At 34.8% G+C, this 20,213-nt stretch overlaps 1 protein-coding gene across 1 annotated transcript in view; it reads left to right on the top strand.

The window, feature by feature from the left end:
• Positions 1-20,213, top strand: part of ERCC8 (ERCC excision repair 8, CSA ubiquitin ligase complex subunit) — a 58,672-nt gene that overhangs the window by 15,047 nt on the left and 23,412 nt on the right. The window contains exons 3-6 of the mRNA XM_065874605.1: positions 3,729-3,830; positions 7,413-7,536; positions 17,963-18,044; positions 19,487-19,555. Coding sequence (XP_065730677.1) covers positions 3,729-3,830; positions 7,413-7,536; positions 17,963-18,044; positions 19,487-19,555 — 377 coding nt within the window. The remainder of the gene's footprint in view (positions 1-3,728; positions 3,831-7,412; positions 7,537-17,962; positions 18,045-19,486; positions 19,556-20,213) is intronic.

The raw sequence follows: 20,213 nt of genomic DNA, 5'->3' as shown, positions 1-20,213 counted from the left end.
GTGGGAAGTTATAGATTACATGTGCATTAAATATGTGTGAGAAATAACAGACTGAGGAGTCTTTGCAGAGCATATACAGAAAAGTCAAGATTCTCACTACAGTGGTTTCCCCCTTTTCCCCCTTTTTCATAGTAAAATTCTACAACTATTTATTTCATTGTTTGCTAAGACTTGTATTTTGCATTAAACCCTTTTGGCAGAAAAGAGAAATAAAAATCAAAATGAATGTTTAATGGAAAATTAAATATAGGTCTTCTTTTTCTCAGAAAAATCAATTCACATGTAACTTGCTCAAAATACTTGTTAATATTTACCAACCATTGTGAGAGCTGTAGTTATACCACGGAAAACCAGAATGAAAACTAGAATACATAAATCTTGTAAAGAAGCATTTATTTCCAAAGTTAGGAGTTAATTGAAGAAGTCTATCTGAAAACATTTTAACAAGTGCAACTACATAAAGTACATTTGTATATCATCCTGTGAAGCTTGAATTTTCTTTTATGTCTTCTAAATTCTTCTGAGTTTATTCCATGCGTCTTTGGTACCGAGTTTTCTTGTCCACATAAAAACGTCAAGTCCTGTCTTTTACTGTGTTCACTTTATTAGCAGGGTAATAACCGTAGAGTTAGGTAACATCATTGCCATCAGATACTTCAACTACGAAGTCAGTTAATTACAATAATTTTCAATTTTTTTCACCCAATTAATGTAATCAAAGGAAAGCTTTTGGAAGTCATTCTAGCAAAGATGAAACATCTTATGTTATTGTAAATACAATTTAAATTAAGTCTAAAAGTTCAGCTTTGAAAACAATTGTTTTTACATTGATAATACATGCAATGCCATGGTAAAAAACAGTATTTCACAAAGTACAAATATGCAGAAAATGTTTTTGGAATTGTTATGGTACGCATGTAACTCAAAACTATGTTCAAACAAGCTGCAACATGTTATCAACCAAAACAAAAGCTGTAGTTGTTAAAATTTACAAAGATTTCTCTGTATACACAATGAGTAACTGAACCACAAAATTTTGTAATGAAGCTAACACTGAGTATTAAAAAAAAAAACCTTCAGCATGGCATTACTTGCTGTATTTCTTTACTGCCCCATCATCAATTAGATTTAGAACTATTTTAGCAAAGAACTTTGAAGAAGTACTGTTAAATTAACCTAATTGTCCTACAAATTGATATTGAATTTTTCTTAAAACAAGTCTATAAATCAGTGCTTCTTGGACATGCTGCTAGTTCATGAACCCTTTGTATCTGGTTCACAACAAGATAAGGCACTTGTACCAGAATGTGGTACAAGTCACTAAGCGCACAGTTTAGATAAGCTATATATTTTTTTGTAGCAAGACTATCTCAGTGAAGAAAGAAGTGTGTTCATTTCTGACACAAGCTCTTTATGTTGTACTATAAATAGCAAAGAAACTAAAGATGGCAAAATAAAAAACCAATGTACAACACTCATAACAAATATAAGTGATCAAATATCTCCACAAACCACAAAATATGGATGAATGGGAGCAAAACACTGAAAACTACAAAATCAGTGTGGTATCAGCATCTATACCAGGGGAGGCAATAAAAACCACTGGGGCATCTAATAGACCTGATAACTCAAAATAACTGACAGGTAGTTGAAAGCTCAGCAAGCCAGTTTGACTACAACATTGAAACTGGGAAAGGATTGTGTACTCTAGTTGTTCAAGGGATTCACAGTAAGACCCAAAGGGGCTGGAGTACTGTAGGCCGTATAATCTCTCCAGCTAATCACCTAAAGATGTCCTAATGGACAGAACCCTACGTTGAGGAGAAACTGTTTGGAATAGAATCCAAAGTGAGCAGTACAGGGACAATAGAAAGAAACAAGGGAAAAAGGTGGATCAGATAAAAATTGGGGAGGTGAATAAAATCAGGAAATCTCTGAAAGTTAGCTGCCATATTTTGAGCATCTTATTTGAAAAAGAAGAGGAGGGGGATGTTCTAGATATATAAATTTTAAATATTGTTATAAACGAAGCCTCCCTTTTAAAAGTTTAAGAAAATTAATTTTACATAAAAATGAGCAAAAGAATAGGATTAAGATCAAAGCCCATACAAAATTATTTTAAGAACAAAGAGAATAAATAGAATAATGTTCCTTTAGACAGTGTAGTTGTGCCAGAAAGATATGCCCACAAAATAGATAACTACCTAATATTTTAAAACTAGCTGAAAGTCATTTCTATTTTTTATTTTTTTGGCTGCACCACGTGGCATGTGGGATCTTAGTTCCCCAATCAGGGATCAAACCTGTGCCTCCTGCAGTGGAAGCACAGAGTCTTAACCACTGGACTGCCAGGGAAGTCCCTAAAAGTCATTTTTAAAAGATACAGTGTATGAAAGAGTAACATAAGTAGGAATTAGAAAAACGGAAAAATGAGATGATCAAACTCAAGAAAAAATTAGAAAAGAAAGTTTCAGAAATGAAGACTAAAGCATAAGGAACACAAGCAAATAAAATATAAGAGGAAACATTTAAAAATCAAAAAGAAATGGAGAAAGGAAAAGTATTTGAGATACAGATGTATGTAGAAGATAGGCAAAGAAGATCTAACATACATATAATAAGAGTTTCCAGAGAAGAAACCCAAAGGAACAGAATGGAATAAAGACTAAAACTATATTCCAAGGAAACATTCCTAGAATGAATAAAATCTGAAACTACATATAAGGGAAAGAGAATCATATTGTAACCAGACTTTGATTTTGAGCTTTTTGCTCAAAGAAATGAAGTTTCTTTTCTAAGATGTTCAAGGAAATAAAATGTGAGTCAAGGATTTTATATCCAACCAGACTAATTTTCAAGTACAAAGGGACTAATTATTAGTAACATACAAGAATTCAGGGAGTATTGTTCTCATTAGGCCTTTCTTAAGAATCTACCAGAGAATAAAATCAGAACAAGAATGAATAGAGACAGCACCAGAATTGATGGTGAGCAGTAATATTAACAAATAGCAATACTTTATGTAGATGCAAAAATATTTACATATATAGATATATAAATTAAATTCACAAATCTATGTGTTTTCCCTATTAGATTGTAAACTGGGGCGTCAGGAATCATGCCTGTCTTGTTCATAGTTGAATTGGCATAACACCTAGCATATTGCAGAAGCTCAAAATTGAATGAGTTGAGTAAATGCATTCATAATGGAGGGAAGAAATCTAACACTTACGGATCCCCTATTTTTTGCCAGGCAGTATAAAAGCCCTTTGCATATGACTTATCTTTGTATCAACTTTATGATTTAGGTGAAAATGTCCCACTTTTTACAAAGGAAAAACCTTAGGTGAAGTAACTTGCCAGGGTCATATAGCTAGCATCAGTAATAACTGATATGTCTGATTCCATTTATAACTAGGCCATTTAAAATGACTTTGTAACATTTCACTTCCTTGTATAAGAAGTATCTTTTGCCATCTTGTTTCTACTGTCCTTTCTTTTTGGAATCATGAAGGTAAATTTTAACTGATCACAGATTGAATCATTCTATACTCATTCTTCCACAAATATTAGATTAAAAATTTTAGTTTATTTCAGCCTATACTAATGAAGATTTACTCTGTATTTATGGGCATAATAAATTTGAGTTTGTAGGTCAGTAATTTTCAGAAATACTTGGTAATAAATGAACTATATAAAATGATAATGTGAACTTTTTTTATTATTAGCATGTTATCAGGTGGTTCAGATGGTGTGATGGTGCTTTATGATCTTGAGAACTCCAGCAGACAACCTTATTACACATGTAAAGCAGTGTGTTCCATTGGCAGGTGTGTATTAAAAATGTAATTCATGAATTTATAAACATTTGACTATTTTTGCATCAAATGCAAAACATGAAAAAACTTTTGGTTATGTTCTTTTTGTTCTCCACCTACATAGCACACCTCAGTAACTAATTTTAGTTCTTAGACTACTTAGCATAAGACTCATTTGAGTCTTTCCAGCTAAATATAAACACAAATTAGATTTTTCAACTATCATTAATAGAACAAAAAGATTAACAGCTAGAAGCCATAAATGTACTAACAATCACACACACACACACACACACATACACACCCCTTTCTTACCTCTCTATTTACTCAACGCTGCCTAACTTAACATACTTCTCTTTGTCTTGAATTTTTTGACTATTTACTGGCTTTCCAATCTTGTGAGAATTATTTTTAAGTTTTTAATAAAGTGTTTTGTGATTTTGTTTTAATTTGTTCATAATCATCGCTTAATTCTTTTTCATTTCCTGTATTTGATCTGATTTTGAGGAGACCTTGAATTAACAGAGAGAATAGGTGTCGAAAAAATGTTTTCAAGAGGAAAAACTTCATGAACATTCATATCAGCAACCACTCTGTATTAAAGCTGTTCCCAAAGCACTAGATAGATGCATAAGTTCATGGAATATTTGTGAGGAGATTTACGAATGTTTCTTGGCTCTGGTGCTTCACTTTGGAAATACAGATTTAAGGAAACTATTTCTCTGAGCCTCTGACAAAACTATTTTGTCTTAGAGATAATTATACTTGCCCTATTATTCTTGTAAGTTTTCTGTAAGACTTAAATGAAATACTGTCTTTTAAAAAGCATATTAAAAATTGTAAAGCCATCATATAAATAGGAAGCAATATAATTATAGGTACATTTGGTACAAAACAAGATACCACTTCAATTACTTTGGAACTTGGTTCCTAAGAGACTTACACCATTTTATATTCCCTCCACTCCCACTCCCAACAAACAAACAAAAACTCTAAATTCCAAAGTGTAAGACAGTCATTAATTAAATTTATCTTTGTCTTATTCTATCTTAGCTATCATTTTAACACTGTTAAAATAATATTTTTATATATACCACCTGCTATGTAATGTTATTCCACGAGTGGCTATGATTTGCTTTTCCGGTGTGTGATGTCAAGTAAATGCTTAGGATATCAATCTTACTTTATTATGACATTCTTCTTAGATTCAAATTCTTAACTTCAAAACCATGACTTTGGTAAATGGGCATATAGTAAGCATCTTTACAAAATGAGTTAAAGTAGCATTTTACATTCAAAGACTTTATAATCTAACTTTAAAAAGTAATTTCAATAAAAATTGTTACTAAGTTAATGTGGCTTAGACTGTTTCCTGATATTTATTTTTGCTTTACTTAATGTGTTTGTTCTGAGCACCAAAAAGATTCCTGTACCCAAATTTTTATTAAATGTGAATGAGAATGACAGATCATACATAGTAGGAGAATAATACAATATTTTGTCCTATTTTTAAATCTAAAATATAGGTGAGCTTTTATTTGTGATCACTACATTAAAGATTTATTTTATTTAAAACTGGAAAATCACTGTGTAGATCCTTAGGAACAAATAGAAATCAGTTCTGTTTATCTTAAGCAGAAATTTATTGGAAAGAAATTTAATATCTCACATAATGTCAGGAAGGTGGAAGAATCAAATGTAGAAAATGAGCAGAAAAGCAAGAGAAACTAGGACAAGAGAACACAGTCAAGGTCACACCACAGGAACAATTTAGTTTGGGTTCTGCTACATGTCACAAACACAGATTCTCAACTCCACAGCTATGAATAATTGCTAACTATCCTTGGTTTGCATTACTAGCTGGAGTTTTAGAGTCCCAGGATTGATGAAGCCCAGGACACATGTTCATGCCCCCACTGCCAAGGGCAAGGGAAAGAGAGTATCTGGAGCCCCTTGCTTTATGTAACAAGAGGCAAGGCCCTGCCTTTCAACAAAACGAAGGGAATTTCCCCCCGAAAGGAAGTTTGGATGTTCAGCCAAGAAAAGGGCGCATGTCCACTACAGTCCACCCATTTGGCTGTCCAATATCAGTATATACCTTTCTTTCCATACCTACCCTTCCTTTTAAAAAAAAAGTTTCAGCCTGACCTAATGCAAGTATCCATTATTTGACAAAAAAATATAATTATCCCCTTCCCCGAAGAGCTATGACCCTAAGTCTGTTTATTTACCACATCCATCTCCAGTTCAGGATAATGTCTATTTTTCCACTGGTTTTACGTGATCTTATATCAGGATTATGCAACCTGTGGGCTCAATTGTATAATTAACCTATATAAAATAATGGAGGTAAGAAAAAGAGGAAAGAAAGAGGAAATTAGTTAAAATATATACGTATATACATGACATAGAAAGTAAGGAAATATGAATAGGTACTACAGTCCTTTTTTGCAGCTGTCTCAAGGCCAGCTTGAGGTCTTCAGGTAGCACCACATGTGTCAAGGCCCTTTATTCTGTATTGTAATCCAGACCTTCACCTTAAGGAATCAGAACTCATGATGGTCCTATCTGCATAGGATTGCAGTAGTCTTCTGTTTACTTTTATCTTATTGAAAATTTCTAGCATACATGAAAATAGAGAGTAGTATAATGAACTGTGTACCCATCACCCAGCTTCAGCAGCTATCAGTCATAACCAGTCTTGTTTCATCTTTACCCCAACCTACCCAGCTACTCTGAGGATTGTTTTGAAGCAGATCTCAGAAGGATATCATTTCATTCATAATTATTTGTATCTCTAAAAGGTAAAAGGTGTTTTATAAGCATAACCCCACTACCACTATCTCACATCTATAATAATTCCTGATATTAAGTATACAGTTGGTGTTCAAATGTCCCACCATTGTCTCTTAAGTGTTCCTAAACAGCCAGTGTCTTTCAATTAAGATTCAGTAAAGGATACATACTGTGTTGATCACTGGTTCACAGCATATACTGCATCCTTCAGGATAGCACATCATCATCACAAGGTGCTATATTGTAACTGATGTCATAACTGAGTCTTCAACAGATCATGATTCTATGGGTGATGTGTTACATAAGAGTAGTGAATCTCATGGGTATCTACCAGTTGCATTCTTTTGTTGTATAAGTAGGGTTCTTAATCAGAAGCAACACTGTGTGGGACACCACGGAAGTATGTGAGGCAACAATTCTAAGAATGGTGGTGTTGAGAAAATGATGGCCAGGAAAAGCAAATCCAAAACCAGAATAGGTATCTCTTCCTGTAAGGAAAAATCACTGTCTCCATGAAGCGGTCCAGTGTGGCTGGCTGATCCCTCCAGGATATAGTACTGAAATCAGAAGTCTCTCATTTTATAAGCCTTAGTAGGAAGCAGCCCTCCACATCATACTGTGAAAGCTTAAAACTAGAGATGCCTAGATATTCTCTTTCTCTAGACAGCTAGGACATGGCATGTGATCTAGGTTTGGCCATTCATATCATCGTTCCTGAGACTGCTACTCGTGAATATATTATCAGTTTTGAAACTCAAATAAATCATTTATCTCTAAATTTTGATTACTGTTTTGTAGAAGCCATCCTGATGTTCACAAATATAGTGTGGAGACTGTACAGTGGTATCCTCATGACACTGGCATGTTCACATCAAGCTCATTTGATAAAACTCTGAAAGTATGGGATACAAATACGTTACAAGTAAGTACATTAAAAACTTTTCCAAGTTGCTCTGTGCGATAAATGAGAACTTAATCCTAAACCATTTTAGTGTGATTATTTGCTAAGATGTCATATGGTAGATGTGAAATTAGTATAGCAGTTAAGGAGACGTAGAGTGCTTGAGTTCATATCTTGGTTCTGCTGCTGACTGTATGTGATATTTGTCTGAACCTTTCTGTATTTATCTCTAAAGGGGGTAATGATTGTACCTTATAGAATGGTTGTGAGGATTAACTAGGTCAATATATGTAAAGTACCTGGAACAGTGCCTAGCATATAGTAAGTGCTCAAAAACCATTAGCTATTATTATTATTTGCTTTATTATTCAAAAACTACTATGGTCTAGTGTTGTAGGGAAGAAAATTGGATTTATCTCCTATTGGCCAAAAGACTTAAAGGAAAAGAAAGTTATTAACATTATAGCTTAGTAAAGGTAGACAGTAGATAATAGTTTTTATATTTGATCAAATTTATATTTCTTTCTCATGCTAATTTTTCCCTGAGCTCTAGTCCCATATGTCTCCACCTGTCTTCAGAACCTCTCTTTTTTCTTTTTTTTTTGCGGTACGTGGGCCTCTCACTGCTGCAGCCTCTCCCGTTGCGGAGCACAGGCTCCGGACGCGCAGGCTCAGCGGCCATGGCTCACGGGCCCAGCCGCTCCGCGGCATGTGGGATCTTCCCGGACCGGGGCACGAACCCGTGTCCCCTGCATCGGCAGGCGGACTCTTAACCACTGCGCCACCAGGGAAGCCCAGAACCTCTCTTACTTAAATGTAGTGTCATCTTCTCAAACTTAACATGTTCCAAACTGAAGTGAACATGATGGCTCCTCACATCCATTTAGTCCTCAAATCTAGCAATTCTTCCTTCAAACTCTCAGATTTCCCTTTCCTATTTCCCTCACCATCACTGTACATCTAGACTGCTCCTAAAAACTCCTAACTGGTTTCTCTGCATTATTTTTCTTCCACATTTCCACAGCAAGTTTACCCCAGAATTAATCAGAATCAAGCAGTTTCATCCTGTCTCAACACAAAACCTCTAGTGACTCCATGGTCTAAATTCAGCCTGGCATTCTAAGTTCTCCATAACCTCACTTCCCACTTGCTCAACCTTAGCTTCTACCTCTTTTCAACCTAAATGATGTACTGCCACTAAATTGATCTCCTTTTGCCTTCTGAACACATGTTATGTGTTATGTTCCCTGCCTGAGGTCCCCTTCCCTATGAAACTTCTCCCTTCTCTTATTCATCTTATAACTGGAAGTTTATACTCTTTAACCAACATCTTTCTATTTCTGCCACCCTCCAGCCCCGGTAATCACTTTATTCACTGTTTCTATCAGCTTGGCTTTTTAAGATTCCACATGTAAGTGATATTATACAGTATTTGTCCTTGTCTGCCTGACTTCACTTAATATAATGCCCTCAAGGTTTGTCCATGGTCACAAATGACAGGATTTCATTATTTCTCATGGCTGAATAATATTCCTGTGTGTGTGTATGTGTGTGTGTGTGTTATCTTCTTTATCCCTTTATGTGTTGATGAACGCTTAGGTTGTTTCCATGACTTGGTTATTATAAATAATGTTGCAAAAAACATGAGGGTGCAGCTATCTCTTTGAGAGAGACAGTGATTTTATTTCCTTCAGATATATACACAGAAGTGGGATTGCTGTATCATATGGTTCTATTTTAAATTCTTTGAGGAACCCCATATTGTCTTTCATGATGGCTGCACCAATTTACATTCCCACTACCAGTCACAAGGGTTTCCTTTTCTCCATATCCTCACCAACACTTATCTCTTTTTGATAATAGACATTTTAACAGATGTGAGGTGATATCTCATTGTGGTTTTGATTTGCATTTTCCTGATGATTAGTGATATTGAACACCTTTTCATATTCATTTTGGCCATTCTTATATTTTTGGAAAAATGTCTGTTCATGTCCTCTGCCCATTTTTTATTTGGATTGTTTGGGTTTTTTGCTACTGAGTTGTATGAGTTCTTTATATATTTTGGATATTAACCCTTTATCATGATTTTCAAATATTTTCTCCTACTCTTTAGGTTGCTTTTTCATATTGTTTATGGTTTCCTTTGCTGTGCAGCAGGTTTTTAATTTGCTGTAGTTCCATTTGTTTAATTTTGCTTTTGTTGCCTTTGATTTTGGTATCAAATCCAAACAGTCTTCACCAAGACCACTGTCAATGTTTTCTTCTAGGATTTTTATGATTTCAGGTCTTACATTCAAGTTTTTAGTCCATTCTGAGTTAATTTACGTGCATGGTGTAAGATAGTGGTCCAGTTTCATTCTTTTGCGTATGGTTGTTCAGTTTTCCCAGCATCGTTATTGAAGAGACTATCCTTTCCCCATTGTATATTCTTAGTTCCTTTGTCGTAAATTAATTGACCATACATGCCTGGCTTTATTTCTGGACTGCCTTTTCTGGTCCATTGATCTGTGTGTCTGTTTTTATGCCAGTACCATAATGTTTTGATTACTATAGCTTTGTAATGCAGTGGTCCCCCCTTATCCATGTGGGATACATTCCAAGACCCCCACTGAGTGCCTGAAACCACGGATACTATCAAATTACCGTGGTTATAGTATATACCAACCCTGTATATACTATATTTTTACCTATACTCATGTGTGGGTAGCATATATGATATGGATACACAGAACAAAGGGATGATTCACATCCAGGTGGGACAAGCAAACTTTCATCATGCTCCTCAGAACAGTGTATTATTTAAAACATGAATTATTTACTTCTGTAATTTTCCATTTAATATTTTCAGACCACAGTTGACCTCAAATAACTGAAACCGAGGAAAGTGAAATACAGATAAGAAGGGGACTGCTGTATAGTCTGAAATCAGAAAGTGTGATGCCTCCAGGTTTGTTCTTCTTTCTCAAGATTGTTTTAGCAATTCGGGGTCTTTTGTGGTTCCATACAAATTTTCAGATTATTATTTCCTATTTCTAGAAAAATGCCATTGAGAATTTGGTAGAAATTGCACTGAATTTATAGATTGTTTTGGGTGCTGTGGACATATTAACACTGTTAGTTCTTTCAGTCCACTGGTATGGAATATCTTTTCATTTATTTGTGTCTTCAGCTTCTTTCATCAGTTTCTTATAGTTTTCAGTGTACACCTTTTACCTCCCTAGATAAATTTATTTCTAGGTATTTTATTCTTTATGCTGCAGTTATAAATGAGATTGTTTTCTTAATTTCTCCTTCTGATAGTTCATCATTAGTGTATAGAAATGCAACTGATTTTTTTTAACAGTGTGAATCCTGCAACTTTACTGAATTTGTTTATTCTAACAGTTTTTTGGTGAAGTCTTTAAGGTTTTCTATGTATAATATCATTTCATGGGCAGATAGAGACAGGTTTACTTTTTCCATTCCAGTTTGGATGCCTGTTATTTCTTTTTCTTGCTTAATTGCTCTGGCTAGGACTTCCAGCACTGTGTTGAATAAAAGTGCAAGGGTGGGCATCCTTCTCTTCTCCCTGATCTTAGAGGAAAAGCTTTCAGCTTTTAACTGTTGAGTATGATGTTAGTTATGAGCTTGTCATATATGGCCTTTATTATGTTGAGGTACATTCTCTCTATACCCATTTTATTGAGGAAACTATTTAATACTTCTTAATATAAGTCAATACCCATTCGTGATTTTTTTTTAATTCCTAACATAGTAGGAATAAACGGGAAATTCCTTAAACTGGCATTTACAGATTACATGATTACAAACATGGAAAATCCAAAGGAAACTTTAGCCAAATTATAATATAAGAAAATTCAGCAAAATTGCTGAATATAAGGTCAGTTGTATCTGAATTCCAGGCACAAAGAATTATAAAATGAAATTTCAAGAGTAATATAGTTTATAATTGCAGCACAAGTCATCATATACCTAGTAAGAAATTGAAAAGTGTACAGGACCACTCAACACTACACAGAAAACTATAGAATATTATTGAGAGAAATTAAGACCTAAATAAATGGTGGGATATGTCACATTCACACTCTCGCCACTTTTATTCAACATAGTTTTGGAAGTCCTAGGCATGGCAATCAGAGAAGAAAAAGAAATAGAAGGAATCCAAATTGGAAAAGAAGAAGTAAAACTGTCACTGTTTGCAGATGACACGATACTATACATTAGAAAATCCTAAAGACACCACCAGAAAACTACTAGAGCTCATCAATGAATTCCAGTAAAGTTGCCAGAAACAAAATTAATATACAGAAACCTGTTGCATTTCTGTACACTAACAATGAATTTTCGGAAAGAGTAATTAAGGAACAATTCCATTTATAATCCCATCAAAAATTAAAATACCTGGGAATAAACCTACTTAAGTTAAAGAACTGTACTCAGAAAACTATAAGACACTGATGAAAGAAATTGGAGAACACACAAATAGATGGAAATATATACCGTGTATATGGATTGGAAGAATTAACATTGTTAAAATGAACATACAACCAAAAGCAATCTACAGATTCATTGCAATCCCTGTCAAAATACCGAGAGCATTTTTCACAGAACTAGAACAAATAATTTTAAAATTTGTATGGAAACGTGAAAGACCCTGAATAGCCAAAACAATCTTCAGAAAGAACAGAATTAGACGAATCACGCTCGCTGACTTCAGACTATACTACAAAGCTACAGTAATCAAAACAGTATGGTACTGGCATAAAAACAGATACATAGATCAGTGAAACAGAATGGAGAGCCCAGAAATAAACCCATGCACTTATGGTCAATTAATCTACAACAAAGGAGGCAAGAGTATACAATGCAGGAAAGACAGTATTGGCAATTCCCTAGTGATCCAGTGATTAGGACTCTGCACTCTCACTGCCGAGGGCCCAGGTTCAATTCCTGCTCGGGGAACTAAGACCACACAAGCCCCATGGCATGGCCAAATAAAGGAAAAGAAAGGAGAGTCTCTTCTATAGCTGGTGCTGGGAAAACTGGACAGCCACATGTAAAGGAATGAAATTAAAACATTCTCTAACACCATATACAAAAAAAAACTCAAAATGGATCAAAGACCTTAACATAAGGCTGGAAACCATTAAACTAAAAGAAAGCAGAACATTCAGCACATTCTCGATATAAATCATACTAAATTTTTTTTTGCATCTATCTCCTAAAGCAAAGCAATAAGAGCAAATATAAACAAATGGGACTTAATTAAACTTAAAGCTTTTGCACAGCAAAGAAAGCCATAAACAAAACAAAAAGGAAAACTACAGAATGGGGGAAAATGTTTGCAAATGATATAACTGATAAGGGGTTAATATTCACATATATAGACAATTCATACACCTGAACATCAAAAAAACAAGCCTAATTAAAAGATGGTTAGAAGACCTGAATAGACATTTTTCCAAAGAAGACATACAGCTGGCCAACAGGCACATGAAAAGATGCTCAACATCATTAATCATCAGAGAAATGCAAATTAAAACCACAATGAGATATCACCTCACACCTGTCAGAATGGTTATCATCAAAAAGACCACAAATAACAAATGTTGGTGAGGATGTGGAGAAAAGAGAACCCTTGGGTGCTGTTGGTGGGAAGGTAAATTGGTGCAGCTACTGAGGAAAACATTATGGAGGTTTCTCAAAAAACTAAAAATAGAACTACCATATGACCCAGCAGTTCCACTCGTGGGTATTTATCTGAAAAAAACAAAAGCACTAATTCAGAACGATACTTGTATCCCAGTGTTCATAGCAGCATTATTTATAATTGCCAGGATATGGAAGCAACCCAACTGCCCATCAACAGATGAATGGATAACGGAGATGTGGTGTATACAATGGAATACTACTCAGTCATAAAAAAGAATGAAATGTTGCCATTTGCATCAAATGCATGGACATGGAGGGTATTATACTAAGTGAAATGTCATACAGAGAAAGACAAACACTGTATGATATCACTTATATGTGGAATCTAAAAAGTACATCAAGCTAGTGAATATAACAAAAAAGAAACAGACTCACAGTTATAGAGAACAAACTAATGGTTACCACAGTGAGGAGAGGGAAAGAGGGAGGGGCAAGATAGGCATAGGGGATTAAGAGGTACAAACTACTATGTATAAAATAAGAAAGGTACAAGAATATATATTACAACACAGGAAATATGACAAATATTTTATAATAACTATAAATGGAATGTAGCCTTTAAAAACTGTGAATCACTTTGTTATTTTATCAACTATACCTCAATTCTAAAAAGAAGAAGAAAGAAAAGAATTAGAAGGCTTAATATTATAAAGATAATGATTTTACCCAGTATGATCTATAGAATCAAGGCATTTCTGATCAAAATCTTTGCAGAATTCTTTTGTGGAAACTGGCTAGGTAATTCTAATGTATAATACATATGGAAATGCAGAGGGACAAGGCGCTCTTGAAGAATGAAGCTTGAGGACTTCACTACCTGTAACCAAGACTTTACCATAAATTAATTATACTAATCAAGGCAGTGTGATATTGGTACAAGTGAAAACAAACACACACAGGGGAACAGGATAGAGAATCATGAAACACACCCATAGCTCTATAATGATGTGGTTTATGATAAAAATAACACTGCAGTGAATTGGGGAAAAGATAACCTTTTCCATAAATGGTCCTGGATGAACTAGGTATCCATATTTAAAAACTAGTTTTGACCCTTACCTCACACCAGACACAAAAGTCAATTTCAGGTGGATTACAAGTATAAATGTGAAAGATAAAATGATACAGCTTAAAAATGAAAAAAGAAAATGTGTTTGTGGCTTATGACAGTTAAAGACACAAAAACTACAAACCAAAAAGGCAGAGATAGATAAATTGAGCTACATTAGAATTAGGAATCTCTAGTCATCAAAAAACACTATTACAAAAGTGTAAAGGTAAGCCATGGAATGGCATGATATATCTGACATATGCATATGTTTGAAAAAGGACTGATGTACAGATTATATAGTCAACAAAAATTAAAACAGTCCTATAGAAAAATAGGCAAAACACTTGAATAGGCACTTCAAGAAAGAGGATATCCAAATAGCCAATAAATAAAAGTGTTCAACTTTATTAATTGTGCACCTGGATGTGTTATTTAAATACATAATGAGATACCTCTCTGTACCCTCCAGAATGGCCAAACTTAAAAAGAGGTTGATGATAACATCATCAACCTCTCTGTACCCTCCAGAATGGCCAAACTTAAAAGAGGTTGATGATAACATCATCACACATTACATATGTTGCTGATGAGATCACAAATTGGTACAGATATTTGGTATTGACTGAAGCCAAATATGTGCATATCCTCTGACCCAGCAGTTACACTTTTGGGTATATAAATGCATGCATATGTGTACTAAAGGATATTTGTAAGAATGTTCATAGCAGCACTGTTGATGATAACCAAAAACTGGAAACAACTCAAATGTCCATTAGCAGCCAAATGAAATCTGGCAAATTTTACATCAGAGTACTCTCCTACAATGACAAGGGAATACTTCTGTATTAACAAAATGTATGAATCTTATATAATATTAGATAAAATAACCAAAAACTAGAGTGCCTAATGTATAATTCCCCTTATAGGAGGTTCAAAAATAGACAAAACTAATCTAATGATGATAGAGGCCTGTATGATGGTTATCTTTCTTGGTGAGATTTGTAAGGGGGGGGTTCTAAGGAGTCTTCTGGGGTATTTGTAATGTTTGTAATGTTCTATTTTTCAATAAAGGTGGCCATTACTTTGTGAAAATTCACTTTGTGAAAATTAATTGAGCTGTACACTTATGATTTTTGTGTACTTTTCTGTATGTTACACTTCATTTAAAAGTATGGCTTTTAATTAAAATTTTTTTATTTAATTAATTAAAAATTAATAAGCCATACATTTACATTTTCTTTCCTTAACATTGACTTCTATTAAAACTCTGACATCTTGGATTTAAATTTTCTTTAAACATAAATGTTTTGCTAACTTAAAACAGTATTCCATGAGTTCATAATTCTGTTTGAAATAAAGGTATGACAGTATTTTATTTATTTTATTTACTTATTTATTTATTTATTTTTGCGGTACACGGGCCTCTCACTGTTGTGGCCTCTCCCGTTGTGGAGCACAGGCTCCAGACGCTCAGGCTCAGCGGCCATGGCTCACGGGCCCAGCCGCTCCACGGTATGTGGGATCCTCCCGGACTGGGGCACGAACTCGTGTCCCCTGCATCGGTAGGCAGACTCTCAACCACTGTGCCACCAGGGAAGCCTTGACAGTATTTTATTAATAATAAATTTGAAAGCATTCAGTAAGAAACAATTGTGCCTCTGCTATGTATAAAGAAAAATAAAGAAGGCAAGATACTGTCCTTTTCTCCATCCTCCACTCCCATCATTAGTTTTTCCTATTAATGTATATATTAGGTACTTTTCATACCTTCATCTCAGTTTTCCATGAGCATGTTTTAATAGCTTGAGCATATGATGTGGCTTAGAGGAATGTCTTCTCTAGAGTCTTCTTTATTTAACTTTAAGGTGTAGAGCCAAGTGGAGATAATCCAGGAATTGAGCTATACCTAGGTGGAATTTGGGAGTGTGGTCTAAACTGAAAATATAGATTTGTGAGTCACTAGGATATAGGTGGCAGTTAAAGAGAGGGGTCTAAACCTTGAGGAAGATTATAAGGACAGGAGAAGGAACAACAAAGCCTGCAGAAGACAATGAAAAGGCCTAGCCAGAGAGAATAAGAGGGAAATCAGGAGTATGTGATATAATGGAAGCCAGTGGAAGAGATTGTCTTAACGAAGGTAGAATAGTCAGCTGTGTTGAATGCTACTGACAGATTAGGTAAGATAAAGACTACATTTGGTGATAGAAGGTTATCAGTGGTATTGGCAGGGTGGTGAGAGCGGGAGTAGTGGAGATAAAAAATAAGTTTGCAGTGAGTTGAGAAATACATAAGAGATAAGAAATTAGAGACAGCCAAAATTTGGATTTAAAGGGGGAGGAAGAAGATTAGGAGGAATTTGGGTGAAAAGGATTTTGTTTTTTTGTCTTCGGGAGGGGAGTGCTGTTACAATGAAAGAGACTTGAACATGTTTTAGTGCTGATGGGAACGAGCCAGTAGGGAGAGAGCAGTTATACATACTCGGGAGATAGAGGCAATAATGTATAGGGTGAGATTTCTGACAGCGCTGAAAGTGATCTGAACATAGGTGGGGAAATTAAATAAGAGGAAGGATCATTTTTTTCATGATAACAGGAATGAAGAAGGAAAAAAGATAAGCGGAAGCAAATGTGTTTATAAGTTTGTTGTTAAGACAATAAGGAAATTCTCATTGAATGGCTCCTATTTTCTCTTTGGAATGAAAGATCAGATCACCTGTAGTGATGAAGTGGCGATTTTTGTGGAGAGTGGCGAAGGTTTGAAGTAGCTGCAAATATTGTAGACAATGCTATTGAAATTGTAGGACCGGCAGTCAGTACTAAAGCCCAGTTGAGATGAATGATCTTTTATGGTGATACTAGTCTTCTCTATTATAAGATTTTCTTCACCTGGATAGGGCAGAGGTCAACTAACTGCGGCCCATAGGCCAAGTCTAGGCTCTGGGCCAAGGCTTCTCATGGACTCTTTTTGTAAAAAAAAAAAAAAAAGTGTTACTATAACACAGACATGCTCATTTATTGTCTATGGCCACTTTGACACTACAGTGACAGAAATGAGTAGTTGGTTCTCAAAGCCTGCAATCTGACCCTTTACAGAAGAAGTTTGCTGACCTCTTGTGTAGTTAAACCTGGATATAGGTACACGGAAGGCAGACGTTTGGAGTCAGGTTGAGGTCTTGACAAATGCAATGATAACATCAAAGATATTGGCAGTTGAAGCATTGAAACTTGGAATCCAAGCTGAAGAAGGAAAAGAAGTGAAGAAAGGAACTGATAGGACTTCTGGGCTTTATTGGGGTGTCTTGTAGGTAGCTGGGCGGGGGGGACCTGGAATTATATAAAATTTGGTCATATATAACTGAAATAGGTGATTTCAAAGGAGAAGCAGTTCTAGGTGATGAGAATGTTCTGGGTGTGGTAGCTGAGGTTGTATGGCACTGAGAGGCAGAGTACTGGCTAGATCACCTGTGTAGATGCTGAAGTCCCTCAGAATGGAGCGGAAGGGAAGATGGTGAACCAAGTGGTTGTCTTATCTTGATCTCTGAGATTTATTAAAGAAAAATAAATAAATTGCTAACAGTCAATTAAAAAATTGCTAACTGTGAAAATAAGTAAATAGAAAATTTGTTGCTTTTGTGATTGTAATTAGAACTTACACTTATTTTAAATGTCTTTTGATTATCAGATTGCAGATGTATTTAATTTTGAAGAAACAGTTTATAGTCATCATATGTCTCCAGTTGCCACCAAGCACTGTTTGGTAGCAGGTTTGTACATATGTTGTTTTTTAACATATTGAAAACTTTCTCCCTTTTAATATCTAGTTAGTTTTGATATAAACATTTTAACCCTGATGAAGATCACAATTCTTTTGAAAAAAAGTGTGTATTACTCTTTGTATTCAGTTTAACGGATATTGTACAAGTTGGGCACTGTGCTAGGTTTCACAGTGGCTAGGATTCAAAGATTAAGAAAGCACATTTCTGTTCCCTTAAGAGTTACTTTTTTTTTATTTTTAACATCTTTATTGGAGTATAATTGCTTTACAATGGTGTGTTAGTTTCTGCTTTATAACAAAGTGAATCAGCTATACATATATCCCAATATCCCCTCCCTCTTGCGTCTCCCTCCCACCCTCCCTATCCCACCTCTCTAGGTGGTCACAAAGCACGGAGCTGATCTCCCTATGCTATGTGGCTGCTTCCCACTAGCTATCTATTTTACATTTGGTAGTGTATATAAGTCCATGCCACTCTCTCACTTCGTCCCAGCTTACCCTTCCCATCCCCATGTCCTCAAGTCCATTCTCTACATCTGTGTCTTTATTCCTGTCCTCCCCTTACGTTCTTCAGAACCTTTTTTTTTCTTTTTTTTAGATTACATATATATGTGTTAACATACGGTATTTGTTTCTCTCTTTCTGACTTACTTCACTCTGTATGACAGACTCTAGGTCCATCCACCTCACTACAAATAACTCAATTTCGTTTCTTTTTATGGCTGAGTGATATTCCATTGTATATATGTGCCACATCTTCTTTATCCATTCATCTGTCAATGGACACTTAGGTTGCTTCCATGTCCTGACTATTGTAAATAGAGCTGCAATGAACATTGTGGTACATGAAAGAGTTACTTTTAAATCACCAAAGTTTCAAAGATTTTACGTGAACAAAATTTGGCAGCTTTTTCATTTTGACACAGTGAAACAAGGAAATGATTTCCTTTTCTCTAGAATGTGTGATTCAAATTAAACATCCATTTTTATGAAAGCACCTGCAACAAAAATTTTCATGTGTGAAGAAGAAAAAATGTTTTTCTGGTATCAGGTATCAGGTCCCTGTGATATTATTTCTGTGGCACTTCATGAATCTCTTCACCTCCAGACATCAGTCAGCTGCTTCATCTTTAAAGAGTTTGGGCACTAACTTGTCTTTGAGGTCCACTCAGTCTGTGTCCAGAGTTTCTGTGAATCTGTTACTAGTGATTAGAAGTATATCATTACCATGGAAAAGCTAAGCTATTAAAATAAAATGAATTTTTCTAGTTATAAACATTAATAACTAAAGTATATTATTAGCATACATTTTTATATTTCTGCATGGATACAGTGAGTATGTCATCACTCATAGGGTAGTTTCTTGTTTCCTTTTGGTGATGATTTATAGTAAAATTATCTTAAACTATTTTTTTTGTTTTGTTTTTACAGTTGGTACTAGAGGGCCCAAAGTACAACTTTGTGACTTAAAGTCTGGATCTTGTTCCCACATTCTACAGGGTATTTGAAACAACAACTACTTTGAGTAAACCATTCAACAAAGTGAAACATTATTAACAATGTATTCTTTATAAGTGACATGACTGATGTATTTTGTGCTAGTTGTTAGAAGTCAGCAGGGAATTAAAGATCCTTTTGTGCATTATTGTTATAAAACTAAACTATTGAGGAGACATTTTTATGTACAGTAGCCAAGGGGAAGCTCAAAGAATATAGAAAGTCTAACTCAAAAACCGTGTGTTATTTCTACATTGAAAAAAATGAACTACTTATGAAACTTACATCAGTACATTTGTCTCCATGAGCATTTTTTAATATTGTTCTGGCTGAGTAAACATTCTTAATATTTAGGTGCTTCTTTTCTCAATAAAAATATTTTAGAAAAAGGTATTGAAATAATACTTCGGTAAAGTTTTACTAGCTTAAATTATTTTTGCTACTTTTTTATTAGTATTAGATCATCTAATTCTAAACAGTGAAAAAATAGGATGTAATTCAGATATACTATTTTTATTCATCTCTGAGAAACACATAATAAATATATCAGGAAAACTTGGTGAGATGGATAACATTTGTTTTACATTATCATGAATTTCTATGAATATAAGCTAGGTAGATGAAAATATATGATTTGAATAGGTAAGTGAATTAAAATGCT

The sequence above is a fragment of the Phocoena phocoena genome, chromosome 3, assembly GCF_963924675.1.
Source record: "Phocoena phocoena chromosome 3, mPhoPho1.1, whole genome shotgun sequence".
NCBI lineage: Eukaryota > Metazoa > Chordata > Mammalia > Artiodactyla > Phocoenidae > Phocoena > Phocoena phocoena.
This window is presented reverse-complemented; position numbering and strand designations above follow the sequence as displayed.